This window comes from Leptodactylus fuscus, chromosome 4 (genome assembly GCF_031893055.1).
Source record: "Leptodactylus fuscus isolate aLepFus1 chromosome 4, aLepFus1.hap2, whole genome shotgun sequence".
NCBI classification, from domain to species: Eukaryota; Metazoa; Chordata; class Amphibia; order Anura; family Leptodactylidae; genus Leptodactylus; species Leptodactylus fuscus.
This window is the reverse complement of record NC_134268.1, coordinates 67,978,885-67,991,433: the sequence shown is the minus strand read 5'-3', so window position 1 is coordinate 67,991,433 and position 12,549 is coordinate 67,978,885. Positions and strand designations below refer to the sequence as shown.

Sequence of the window (12,549 nt, the reverse complement as noted above, 5' to 3'; positions counted from 1 at the left end):
GTTATATATATGTCAATTTTGCAGATGTGGAGAAAAACAACTTTAAGTTTTATGCAAATGAGTCAGCTGGTGGACTGGGGAGGGGGGCTTTAGCCCTAGGAGCTCTGCTTTTGTCACTCAGACCCCTACCATTTCCTGTCTACATCATCAAGTGCAATGAGAGCTGATCCCCCACTGCTATGACATCACCTATCCTACTTGAATTGAATAAGCAGCACTCCTGGAGCTGAACATTGGCTTCAAGTGCAACAACTGCTTGATTTGCATAAACCTTAAAAGTTGTTTTTCTCCAAATCTACAAGAGTAACAAACAAGGTACCTCTATATACCAAAGTATGTTGTTTATCATCGTGATGTGCTCTGTAATGCCGTGCTAGCAATTCAATATGCTTGGGAGAGATGGTAGACACCCTTTAAGGAGTGTTATAACTGCCTAAGACCCTTTGGCCCCCTATAACCCTGCACTGCCCACATGATCTGACCACTATTATTACCGTTGTGTTAAAGTATTCCAAGTGAAAGTGTACAACTTCTACAGACTTTACACTTTGGCGAGTCACTCGACAATCACTAAACACACAACGTCTATGAATTTTTAATTGGATACTATAAAACACAACACAAACCACAAGAAAGTCTTTCCTAATCCAGGAATATCAGACTTCCTTGGGATAAGCAGAAACTTGAAGTTAACTTGATTATGTTACTAGTTTTTACCGAATGATGTCATCCAGTCTACTAAGGATCACCTAAGACTGCTTCAAGGATTTTAGCCTATTGTAGATGCAGGGACAGGTTTATGCAATTTTACCAATGTACAGCTAATCTGGAAATAATCTGCAATTATTTCACATTCTTGGGAGAAAGAAATAAAAAAGGCAATAAAAATTGTTACATAGATTTTTCTTTTTTTTTTTGGTGTAAGACTATAAAAAAAAATATTAGTGATTTACCTTTTTCCTGTGTTTATTGGATGAATGGCATATATCAGTTGCCCCAAAACAAAAACATCTGATGCACCCCTTGGAGTTTGAAGGGTCAAAATAAAATGATCCTCTGTGACAAACATCACACCTGGAGCCTTCTGTATTTTCCTGCATGTAAAGAAAGTGGAATATAGAATATGTCTCTTACAATTGTCCTATCAGCAATATCATAAATACTGAACAGCTTTCAAGAGACTAGTCACTGGTGTGTCCACTCTTATGTTGGACCGGTTGGTAATGTAACAAGATTCAAGAATTTGTTGGTTTGCCATAGTGATAACCTAATAGGAGATCCAGACGGCAGGCAGATGGGGCAGGCATAGAGTTGTAGTTTCACCAGATTGCAGAACATTGACATAGGTTCTTGAGAGCTGGGAAACCCCATGCAGTTATCCGCATCTTCAAGACAGATGTTATATTTAGCAGTAAGGAGGAGAACTTGGGATCCCCCTGCTGTCTGATTTTGTAATGGCAATTGCCAGGAGAATGGATTTTTTTTTAGACAGCTGCCATGGTTAAAGATCACGCATTTCACATACCCTACTTTAGACTTCAGCACTATTGATGTCCATGGGTTAGAATTTCACACGTTTCTTACATATGAGTGTAGTTATATGCGTGACTATCCAGCGCTTGTGTTGTGACCTGCAACCTCACAAGGATATTGCTAGAAATAATGAACTGAACTGGTTTCCTTAAAGGGAAACCCTTTCGGGTGCATTGGAGATAATATACCATTAGCCTGTCTATGGATCCCTATAATATGCCTGTTCATAACCAGGGTGTTTAGAAAAAGTGGCAAATTTGTTCTCCTGGCACATGTGCAGTTCTGTGTTGAAGCCGAAGTGTACAGTATTGCTCCAGCTTTAATGGAGATGGCGTATTCACCATTTATCAGTCTGATGAGAGCATTTCTCAGTGACATACTATAGAGGTCAGCAACCTTCGGCACTCCAGTTCCTGGAAAACTACAACTCCCAACATGCTCCATCCCCTTCCATGGGAGTTCCACGAACAGCAGAGCAAGTATGCATGCTGGGAGTTGTAGTTCGATAACAGCTGTACTGCTGAAGGTTGCCTATCCCTGCTATAGGGGTATGGTTAGGTTGGAGATATTTGTATAGGTGACCATGTTTACACCTGGGGCAAAATGAATTTTCCACATATTTAAAAGCAACTACATTGTATATATTTGGAGACAATAACTGCTATGTGCTATTAAACACATACTAGCTCAGGCTTCACTATAATTTCCTATGAATACTACAAGAGAACACTATCCAGTATACCATATGTGACACCAGGCTTTGCTTTGGCAAGCTAGCTACTCAATGATTGTGAATATTTATTTGCATTTTCTATCTTTTACCACGCAGGTTGGTTTAGCTTATCTTGTTATTGTATAATGCCTATTAAACACATAGGCAAGATAGAACTATCACCAGTTTACAACAAGTACTTGATATCTGAGAGCACAGTAAACTGAATGGTATGATAAACCTTACAACTCACATCCTTTTATTTTGTGGATCGCATTTTCCATGTTTTAAGGTTATCCATAGTGTAAATGATGTCATTTTTGGGTCTAGTGCACTCACTGTACCAAGAATTACACAAGGAATGAGCAACTATTTTATATTTGGTGGGTATCTGACACCTGCACCCCACCAGTCAGCTGTTCTATACATCAGTAGCTCCTCACAGGTCTGTCATATTCTTTCATTGGTTGCATGGCCTGTTTGCAACTCAGCCTCATTCAAGTTAATAGGACTGACCTGCAATACTAAGCACAGCACCATATATTGTACGCTGTATAGTATATTGTCCGTCTGAATACCATGGACTATTCAAACACCTGACCAGTGATACTGATGACCGAATACTGTAGAGCTGGAAAACACCTTTTAGGATTCCACCGTTACCACGCTAGAAGATGCAGCAGGCAAGGTCAAGAAAGGTGAGATGTCTTACTGTAATGTTACTTCTATTCTCCACAAATATTACTGCATGTTCTAGGAAACCAAAAAAATAAATCATATAATACCTTGCAGAGGCAGACCCCTGTGTGATGGTCACAGATCTGAGGTTCAGTCCCATATGAGTTACAGTCACAAGGAATGCAGTCAGGAAAGCGAAAGTAACCAGGGGCACAGCGGTCACATTGCCTGCCAGATATTCTGGGCTTACATCTGCAGGAGAAGAGCAGCCGTGTATCAGTCAATGTGCACTACACTCCATAAATAATATCACATATAATAAAGTACAGTGTATACATAGACATAATTCTATAGGCACATTACTTCATTGCATCTTCTACCACAACATCTGTTATTAGTTGTTAACTAATAATAATAAACCTAGTAAAAACTACAGGTAACCAGATGTGTCAAAGGAGTTGCCAGGTTAAGAAAAACATAACTTCTTTCTTCCAAAAAAATGCACTTTTGCAGCAGATGAATTTCAATACCAGACACAAGCTATGGACAGGTGTGATGTTGTTTTTTGAAAGAAAGCAGCCATTTTTTCAAATCCTGAAGATTAACTTCATGGTTAAGATTGGCCATATACATCAGATTGGACTGTCTGCTGTTGGTTGGTCTACTATAAACCTACAACCAGGGGCATAACTAGTGGCAGCTATGGCGATACTTATGCCACTGCCTACAACAGTTTGTCCCATACAGCCAACCATCAAATGAAGGTGATCAGAAGCAAATCTGCTGTGTTGTGTTCTGTTGTCTGTGAGTTAGACTGACAGACCCGTGGGATATGTTTGTATTGTGGGCATGTCTAATACTAACAAACAAAGTTTTCATCATTTACTGTTTTCAGCATTCAATGACTTTTCCAAGTATCTGGAGTCATCGAACTCTCGTTGGAAGGTTTGTGGTTGTTCATGTGTTTGGGACGGTTGGACATAGGACCAACCAATCACAGTTCATTTCAGACAAGCGATGACCATCTAAAACAGAAAACTTATGGCCAGCTTTACTGTATATATGCGCACAAATAAACAGAGATCATGAATCTTGTACCCGACCTGCACTGTCCGCTTATAGAATCGCACTCCGGCTGAAATGGCTGTATGACTCCTGTGATAGAACAGTTGCATCCTTCACATCCCGCTATAGGGTGGTAACTGAATGTATTTTGTTCACAGACATCACATATGGGTTTAACCGTCTGAGGTGGACAGATGCATTTTCCGGTTATTTCATCACATAGGCGACGACCACATGTACATGCTAAATCATGAATAAAATATGGTTAGTTATATGTCCTGAGAATATACAGTATTACACCAGAACTCATTAAGTCTTCCATAGGAAATGTGTACCCAACAAGCAAAATGGAGATAATAGTACACTGTACTCCATAATGGCCAATAAAATAAGGAAATTATGAATTAAAGAATAAGTAAACTTTTCCCCTTTCCCACAGCGCTACAGCTGATTTCTTTGTGCCGCGTCCATCGTCTTGCTACTGACCACCAATTATATTGTCTCCAGCGGACCCTGCGGGCTAACAAGCGGAGAATCCAGTTGTCCCAGTGGTCATATGTTGAAAAAACCGTGTATATTGCTCTATCCCTCAGTTAAGAGTCTGATGAAGGTGCTTGTATGCATGGATTTTGAAGCACAATTTATTGTGTGACGTTCCATTATTGATGATCTAGCCGGGTTGGGACCCTACGCTCACACTACTACTGCATCTCCTACTGCAGCTCTCTTACCTTTCAGACAACTTTTGATTTTCTGGCAGTATTTGTGTCATTAAAATATTTAGCAATATAATTACTTAACACATTTCTTCTCTTTTCGCTGAAATGCTACATGTCTTTATTCTTTCCCTTGTTTCAGTATTGAGAGCTGTTCCCGCCTCTCACTGAATGTAACTGTGTACAGGAGTACAGGCCTGGAGTTTAGGGATGTGTAACATGTAAAGAAAATGAAGATAGGGAAAGGTCACAATAAACTGTTATATCTCCAAACACCAAACTTGCTTTTGGTGACATATGAAAGAGGAGATTCAGTAAGGTAGTAGAGCTATATATATTATTTCCATAGTTATCACAGGTTGAAAACATCGTTGGGATTAGGATATTTATATGTAGCACCATAATATATATGAAATAAATATCTCAATCCAGAGTGTGCTATCAACCAGTGATATCTCTTTCATATGACACCAAAAGCTAGTTTCTATGTTTTATGACTGCCAAGATATAACAGATTGAATTGAACCTCCGCTACCCTTATTGTCTCTACATCTTACACAGCCCATTCTACAAGCCCCTACTCCATAACCAGTAACATTCAGTAGAGGCAGGAACAGCTCTCAATACAGAAGCATGGGGAAGAATAAAGAAATGCAGGATTTCACAGAAAGGAAGCAAAATGTGTTAATAAAGTATATTGCAGAATTGTCATAATGCCAGAAAATCAAAAGTTGTCTGAAAGTTTAGTTACGCTTTAAATAGTTTCAAAATAATATGAACTCAGCCCTGCAGATATATAGGTTACGCTGGGTTCACACCTGCGTCTGGGGTCTCCGTTCTGTGGTTTCCGTCTTCTGCACGCCAGAAGACGGAAACCACAGACCGGGTCCGGCCGTGCGCGGCGGTGAGCGTTTTGCGCTCTCCGCCGCGAAACCGGATTTTTTTATCCGGACACAGAGTACTGCATGTCCGACTCTGTGTCCGGATTATAAAACCCGGTTTTGCGGCGGAGAGCGCAAAACGCTCACCGCCGCGCACGGCCGGACAGCTTTCTCACCCATTCAAATGAATGGGTGAGAAAGTCTCCTGCAGGTTTCCGTATCCTGCCTGTGTTTTAGGCAGGAAACGGAAACCTAAGTACGGAGACCGGGCCGCAGATGTGAACGAGCCCTTAGGGTCACCTGAATCAAACAGTGTATTTCCCATGTGAATAGGTGCCCAGATTTTCATCAATATGCAAACTGTGTTGCTATTTCTTTTCCAAAGAGATCATTTGCACATTGACAAAAAAGGACGATAGCAGAGACACCAATTCATAAAGGGAAAACACTAGATTGACTTGAACCTAATAAATTATTCAGGTGACCCTAATCTGTGAGGCTGGGTCAGAATGCCGGGTTCTGGTTACAGACTTGCTTTTGTTTTCAGGGTGATAACCATTGCCATAGCAGTTGTGTAAAATAGCTGGTGGCTGAACAAGAGTTTGTTCAGCACCTACCTATATTGTATGGCTAACACACAAGGTCCAATCGTCCTTTGTGGAATGGTTTTTACATAGTAGGATATAGCCTTGTATTACCAAATACAGGTTAGCTGAATTGGCAGTAGAATTACAGGGTGCGATGCAATACTGGAATAGTGAACTGTAACTCACGTCTGCAGTGTGGGAATCCATAGTATCCTGTAGCACAGCGGCTACAAGTCCTTCCAATAATATTAGGTCTGCAACTGCACTGCCCTCCAAATGGATTGCATACTGGGTTTGTGGATCCTTCTGTATGGCATTCACATAGCAATGCTCCATTATTATAGTATGCTGCTAAAGATTTGGCAGAATCTTTACAGAATGCAGGAGAGGACAATGGGCTAAAAGAATAAAAACAAGTATGTATATTAAAACAGTTTGTAAAGGTATCTTTATGTTTTACAACAAATACATAAGGTTGCGTTCATGTCTGCGTCAGAATTTTTGTCAGAAAATGCCAACCTAATAAGTGCTGTAAAAGTACTGTAGTTGTTCCTCCTATAGGGGCACAGTCATTGGCACTGACATGGAGAAACTATGGCTGTTTCTAAACACATCCCACTAGTGGCCATAAGAAAAATGTTAAAAGTATAATAGAAACTGGTAGATCAGGCATAATGTTAACCAAGTTCTATCACCACTCACAAGGTGGCAGCAGCACATTAAGTTTGGCACATCCGGCACATACATATGACTATACTAAACAGATGTATATAGAGAGGGGTTTCATGTTTTTATGCAAATAGAGGAAACACAAACTGCATGTATAAAAAAAAAGCCCAAACAAGGATACATATGCCTAATTGTACACACATTTACAATATTAGGAGACGTAAAAGATACCACAGTGACACCATAACAGAGCAGACAGTTATGGTTGGGGACGCAGACAGTTGCCTTCCCCCGAGGCTGCATATTGAGTACATAAAGGATCTATTAGGGTCCAGGGGCACCAGTTGAGGCATCCCTGCTGAATTACAACTGAATATGTGACTATAAATCCAGTCCTAAAAACATTGACTAAAACATGTTACTAAAATCAATGAAACAAATGTGAAACTACAGAAATGAGTGAAACTAAAATATAAAAGATAGGTAAAATAAAGATCCATAAGATAAAAATGGAAATCCTTCTTACTCAATATAGTAGCTGTTTTCTCCACATATATTTATGAAGTCAGTAGATTTGTCTAGTGGCTTCTCCTGTAAGATGTCATGTGTATAGCTGTCTGCCGGCACAAGCAGGACAGATTCCTGAAGACAACAATATTCAATGGATGATGAATGATGGTGATCAATGATTCCCTCAAGTTTGTTGAGTCGTAGAAAATTGGACATAACAATAATACAGTATCCTTGAAGGCCCACTTATACAAAATCTATAGGAATAACCTGGTATCACTACAGGAAACATATAGCAATTTCAAAGTATGTAAAAGTATGCTGAAATATAAAAAAGTCCTAATTTTATCACTGCCATTAATCAAACAAACATACAATACAGCAATGTCTCAATTTACCAAGAGCAGGGGCTTATCTGGAGGCGTTACAACAGTCACTGACAGTTCTGGGTTAGTGACATCAAGGCTGATACGATTTCCAGCAACCACCAGATCTCGACATCCAAAAGTGTGTGGACAGTATGATGCATTGAAGGTACCTGTGGAATACCATACATGAAGGTAACTGGTAAATATGAATAATCATACATGAAGAGGCGTACAACATCATACCTGACCACTGTGTACCACCATCAACCAGCACTGACACAGGAAATGCAGGGTTCTGACTCTGGTAGTAATGGACAATGAAGACAAACCGCCCTGTGTTAGGTAATCTTCTGCTCAACGTGATCTGATTCTAGATTACAGACACATAAAAACATATATTACCATTCATATATATATATATATAACACACATGCTCAGGATTTAAGTGTCACTACATGTGATAGAATCTACATATCAAAATGACAGTATATCAATTTTGACCCAAAGGGGTTGTCCAGGAAAAAATATGTTTTTTTTCTCTGGAGGGATGGGGAATAGGCCCTGCAAAGGAATATGCGGTCACGTATGGAGCCTGATGGACCCATTTAATTATAATGGCATCTGTTTTAAACTAAATCTGCTGGACAAAAAAGCCAGACTTTCAAATTAGAGACTCCAAAGCAGATGTGAACGTAGTCTTAAGAGGATACTACTTCTTCTTGTGGAGACTACCTTTTCAGGTGCAGGAAGACTTAAAAGTTTCTCGGATAGGAGATGCAAATTAGTTCTTTTCCTTCACCACATTTTTGGAAGGTAACTCCCTATAGGTACAGTTGTGACTTACAAAGAAGTCTTGGAAAATGACTTGGTATATGTACAGTAAAACTCTTAGAAAAAGAAAAGACACTGAGCAGGGAGTTTCAGGGTTCCTGCCAAGCATAAGTACAGAGCAGGGAGACATAGTATCCTCCTGACCTACACCAGAGGCCTTCATCTAGACAACCAGAACCCAGCATGGTCCAAATTTATGGAATATACAAATCTTATTTGAAGCTATGTTTGGTGGAGCTGATTTCTGCTAAATTTAACAGCTCACTTACTTTTGCATCTTGCTTGGTTTATGTTTATTTAAAGGAAGTCTGTCCCCAAGGCCAGCACATCAGCTTACCGTACCACCGCACACTATTTTATGATTTTATAGCACCATTGATCCCAATAGTACTTTACATTTAAAGATGGGTTTACATACAAAACACAAAATACACAAGATCAATACAGTAACATTTTGACCAACTGGTACTGTGGTTTCAGTTTAAAAAGAACCGAAACCTTACGAACCCCATCATAATAAATGGGGTTTATCAAGCTCCGTATGTATCCACTATTTTAGTGGTCTTTGTGTTCATTGTTCTTGTCCCCTGACAAACCAAAATGATGGACAGCCTGATGGTAGCGTGAACCTAGTGCCCCTTGTTGCTCCAAAGAGCTTATTTGCATACTGACAAAGAGGATATATCTCCGCAATGGAGGCACCAATTCACCTGGAGACACCTTTTGGGAAGAAAACAGCACTTGGTTCAGGTGACCCTAACCTATCTATCTGTGCGGCTAGGCTGATATGCTGGTTTCTGGTGACTCCCTTTAAGATGCTGACAGTATATCTGTTTACTTAGTTCATGTTTGTCTATAGCTGTGTCTTAAATAACAATCAGACCGCATTTTATTAGTAATGAGTGTAGAAATACAGGGAGTTCCATAGGGTTCACCTATTTATTGCAACTGTATATACAAACAAAATACCTGTTGTGATGTCAGCAATACTCTATTGCCCTGGTGCCAAGGAAGGCCTGCTCCATGGACAGGTTCTTGTTCTGTCGTCTTCTGCCCACTCGAATCTCTAGCATCCTTGACAGGGTCCAACAATATAGAGAGAGGTGGATTTTCATAGACTGGTGACTGGATACAGGAAGGACTTCAAAACAAGAACAATAGAAGTTATATCTTCAATGACAGTTGTTCTTTTCGCACAATCTACTATAAAGAGAGTAGTTAGAAGGGTAGAATTAAACATGTACTCTATGAAGGAAGAGGCTTTGCAACATTGTTCCAACAAAAAAGGATATATGTATCTGCAAAATTGTCGCAAGAATGTCATTCTTAAGGCAACGCCAAATGACTAGAACCTATGGGTGCTGTGTTACAGTTCTGTACACTGAGAACGTATCAAGCAGTGATCTGGTTGTGTGCTTGAGTCTTAAATCTATCTCAAGGAGTTTATCTGGACTTATACAAAGAAGGCCTGATAAGTCTTTACAGAAAATGATATACAAGTTATTCTTGCCTAATTTAGTATATAGTTATTATCAACATTAATTCTGCCCTTCCATAACATTGAGGATAATCCTTTACCTTTGACCTGGGGTTCGTCCATAAGCGGCTATACAGTGCACTTTTGGCTCTGCATACTCAGTAGAGAACTGCTCAGCTGGGACAATGTATACAGTGTGCTGGAATAGAAGATTATAGTCCAATGATATAGACTAACTTATTTTCTGGTAGAAATAAACAAGAATCTAAGTCTATCCCGTGAAACACATTTAATTATAAGGGGAAACCCAGATTACAATTCAACTTTTTAAAGGCTTTCCAGGACTTTTTAATTGATGACTTATTCTGTGGGGGTTCAACACCAGGGACTGCTGTGGCAGTAGTGACATTGGTGCTCCCCAAGTACCAGCATCAGTCCCTTTCAAGTTAATATCAAGCGCCATGGTACACTATCTACCAATAAAAGTATTTGGACACCTGTGGTAGAATAGAGAAACAACATTTACTCATATCCAATAGTTCGTAGAACCCAGCAGACGCTTCCTTATGGATGGTATTGATCGACACAATACTCCCGGATACCTGTAAACTCCTGGTGTATGTGAGCCATCGGTTGGGTACGGTTTCTCTGGCCAGCACTCGTCGTTCTCTATCTCCCAGTTTTGGGGGTCTGCTGACTCAGGGCACCTTCCGAAAATCACCGTTCACCTTCCACTTCGTAATTATATAGGGCACTGTCGATTTTGGGTAATTCAGTTCACTTGCTATGTCCCTTAAGGATCGACCATTTCTGTGGTACCCCACAATTACCCCTTTCTCGAATTCGGAAAACTCTGCATCTCATGGCATGCTGTTTCCTATTTAATAGCGGAAGGCGTGACGTACATCATGACTGCAGATATCTTCATTTGCATGGGTGTCCAAATACTTATTGGTAGACAGTGTACTTGGTAAGTACTGAGGAGGCTGCAGCTAATTGGCTGGGGACCCATGAGTTAGACCATTTACGATGTTTAATCAATGACCTATTCTAAGTATAGACCATCAAAAGCCTGGAAAACCCTTTTAATTCAATTGGAGGACTCCTGACACCCCCACCAGTGAGCTGTCTGCAGCCACTGCAATGTAGCATAACTAGCTACCCTCAGCTACAGTGTTGGCCAAAAGTATTGGCACCCCTGCAAATCTGTCAGATAATACTCATTTTCTTCCAGAAAATGATTGCAAGCACAAACTCTTTGGTATTAATATCTTCATTTATTTTGCTTGCAATGAAAAAACACAAAAGAGAATGAAAAAAAGTCAAATCATTGATCATTTTACACAAAACTCCAAAAATGGGCCGGACAAAAGTATTGGCACCCTCAGCCTAATACTTGGTAGCACAACCTTTAGACATTATATATTGATAACATTGAACATGTGAAAATAATAGAACTCACCAGTAAGAAGCTGACCGATGACGCCGCCACATGTATTTCAGCATCAGAAAGCAACTTAAACTTTGCAATGCGATTCATGTTGTCCACCACAATACTGCGGCACAGGAAGCTGAGGTATACAACATATTAGATTAGCATTTACTTCAACAAGTATTTGTATACCCATATACCTTATATGTATGGAAATATTTACAGTACTCAGAGCTAGATAATGAATGACTAGGGCAGGTCCTTTTCTAATATCTACAGAATCATAGACATCTTTCTAGGTAGACTAGCTCTTATTACAGGTTTGTATGAAGTTACATAAGTCAGTAGGGGCTTTCTTCGCCTAGGCCCACCATCTTCTCAAACAAGGTCAGTTGTAAACAATTTTAGACAATTTCAGTTTTAGTACGTAACAGAAGAGTTACTGTGGGTGAGGCATCCATATAAGTAAATGAGGAGGAAGAAAGAAGATGGAGGATATCAGTGGAGGAGTAATGGAACTGAAATTATTTTCCATCCAGTGTTTGATCGCAGATGGGCTGCTACATACCAGCATGCTGATGTAGGGAGTCGTGCACATGGGCGTATTAAAGCTTTTTTTGAGGTGCTATAGTTGGTCTGCCATGAAGTTGCATAGAGCTTCTGTACATTTGCGTGTCTCCATTTTCATATAGTGGTTTCTTTATGTTGGGTTTTTGTACAAATGTGACTGTGCAATTGGAGGTATTCTCCTCTAGATGTAAGGATGTCTCTAGGCATGTCCCTTTCCCAACAAAACCATGTCTCTTTCCTTCCGCCCTTACAGTCACACTGTAAGGATCTATATACCCTCGATGCACTCATATACAGTCTCTGTGCACATGATTCGGTCATCTACATGAGTCCTTAAATAAAGTGAAGCTTTACCTTGGAGCCTTATTAAATATTACAGCTAGGAAAGCCATGAAAACTGTATTTACTTCTCTGCCCTAGTCATGAAGAAGCTGGCATACACCTCCAGAAAAACAGGAGCCATGAGAGTATGTACAGGGAAACTAAACCAATAAATGTTCTGCTCATGAAAATGCATTCC

At 40.0% G+C, this 12,549-nt stretch overlaps 1 protein-coding gene across 2 annotated transcripts in view; it reads right to left on the bottom strand.

Annotated features, from left to right (window-relative positions):
* Positions 1-12,549, bottom strand: part of LAMA3 (laminin subunit alpha 3) — a 166,430-nt gene that overhangs the window by 50,109 nt on the left and 103,772 nt on the right. For both annotated transcript variants that reach the window (XM_075270593.1, XM_075270594.1), the window contains 10 exons: positions 11,490-11,598; positions 10,129-10,226; positions 9,520-9,691; positions 7,963-8,089; positions 7,750-7,889; positions 7,368-7,483; positions 6,359-6,570; positions 4,027-4,231; positions 3,031-3,175; positions 954-1,094 (listed from right to left, as the gene is read on the bottom strand). In XM_075270593.1, coding sequence (XP_075126694.1) covers positions 954-1,094; positions 3,031-3,175; positions 4,027-4,231; positions 6,359-6,570; positions 7,368-7,483; positions 7,750-7,889; positions 7,963-8,089; positions 9,520-9,691; positions 10,129-10,226; positions 11,490-11,598 — 1,465 coding nt within the window. The remainder of the gene's footprint in view (positions 1-953; positions 1,095-3,030; positions 3,176-4,026; positions 4,232-6,358; positions 6,571-7,367; positions 7,484-7,749; positions 7,890-7,962; positions 8,090-9,519; positions 9,692-10,128; positions 10,227-11,489; positions 11,599-12,549) is intronic.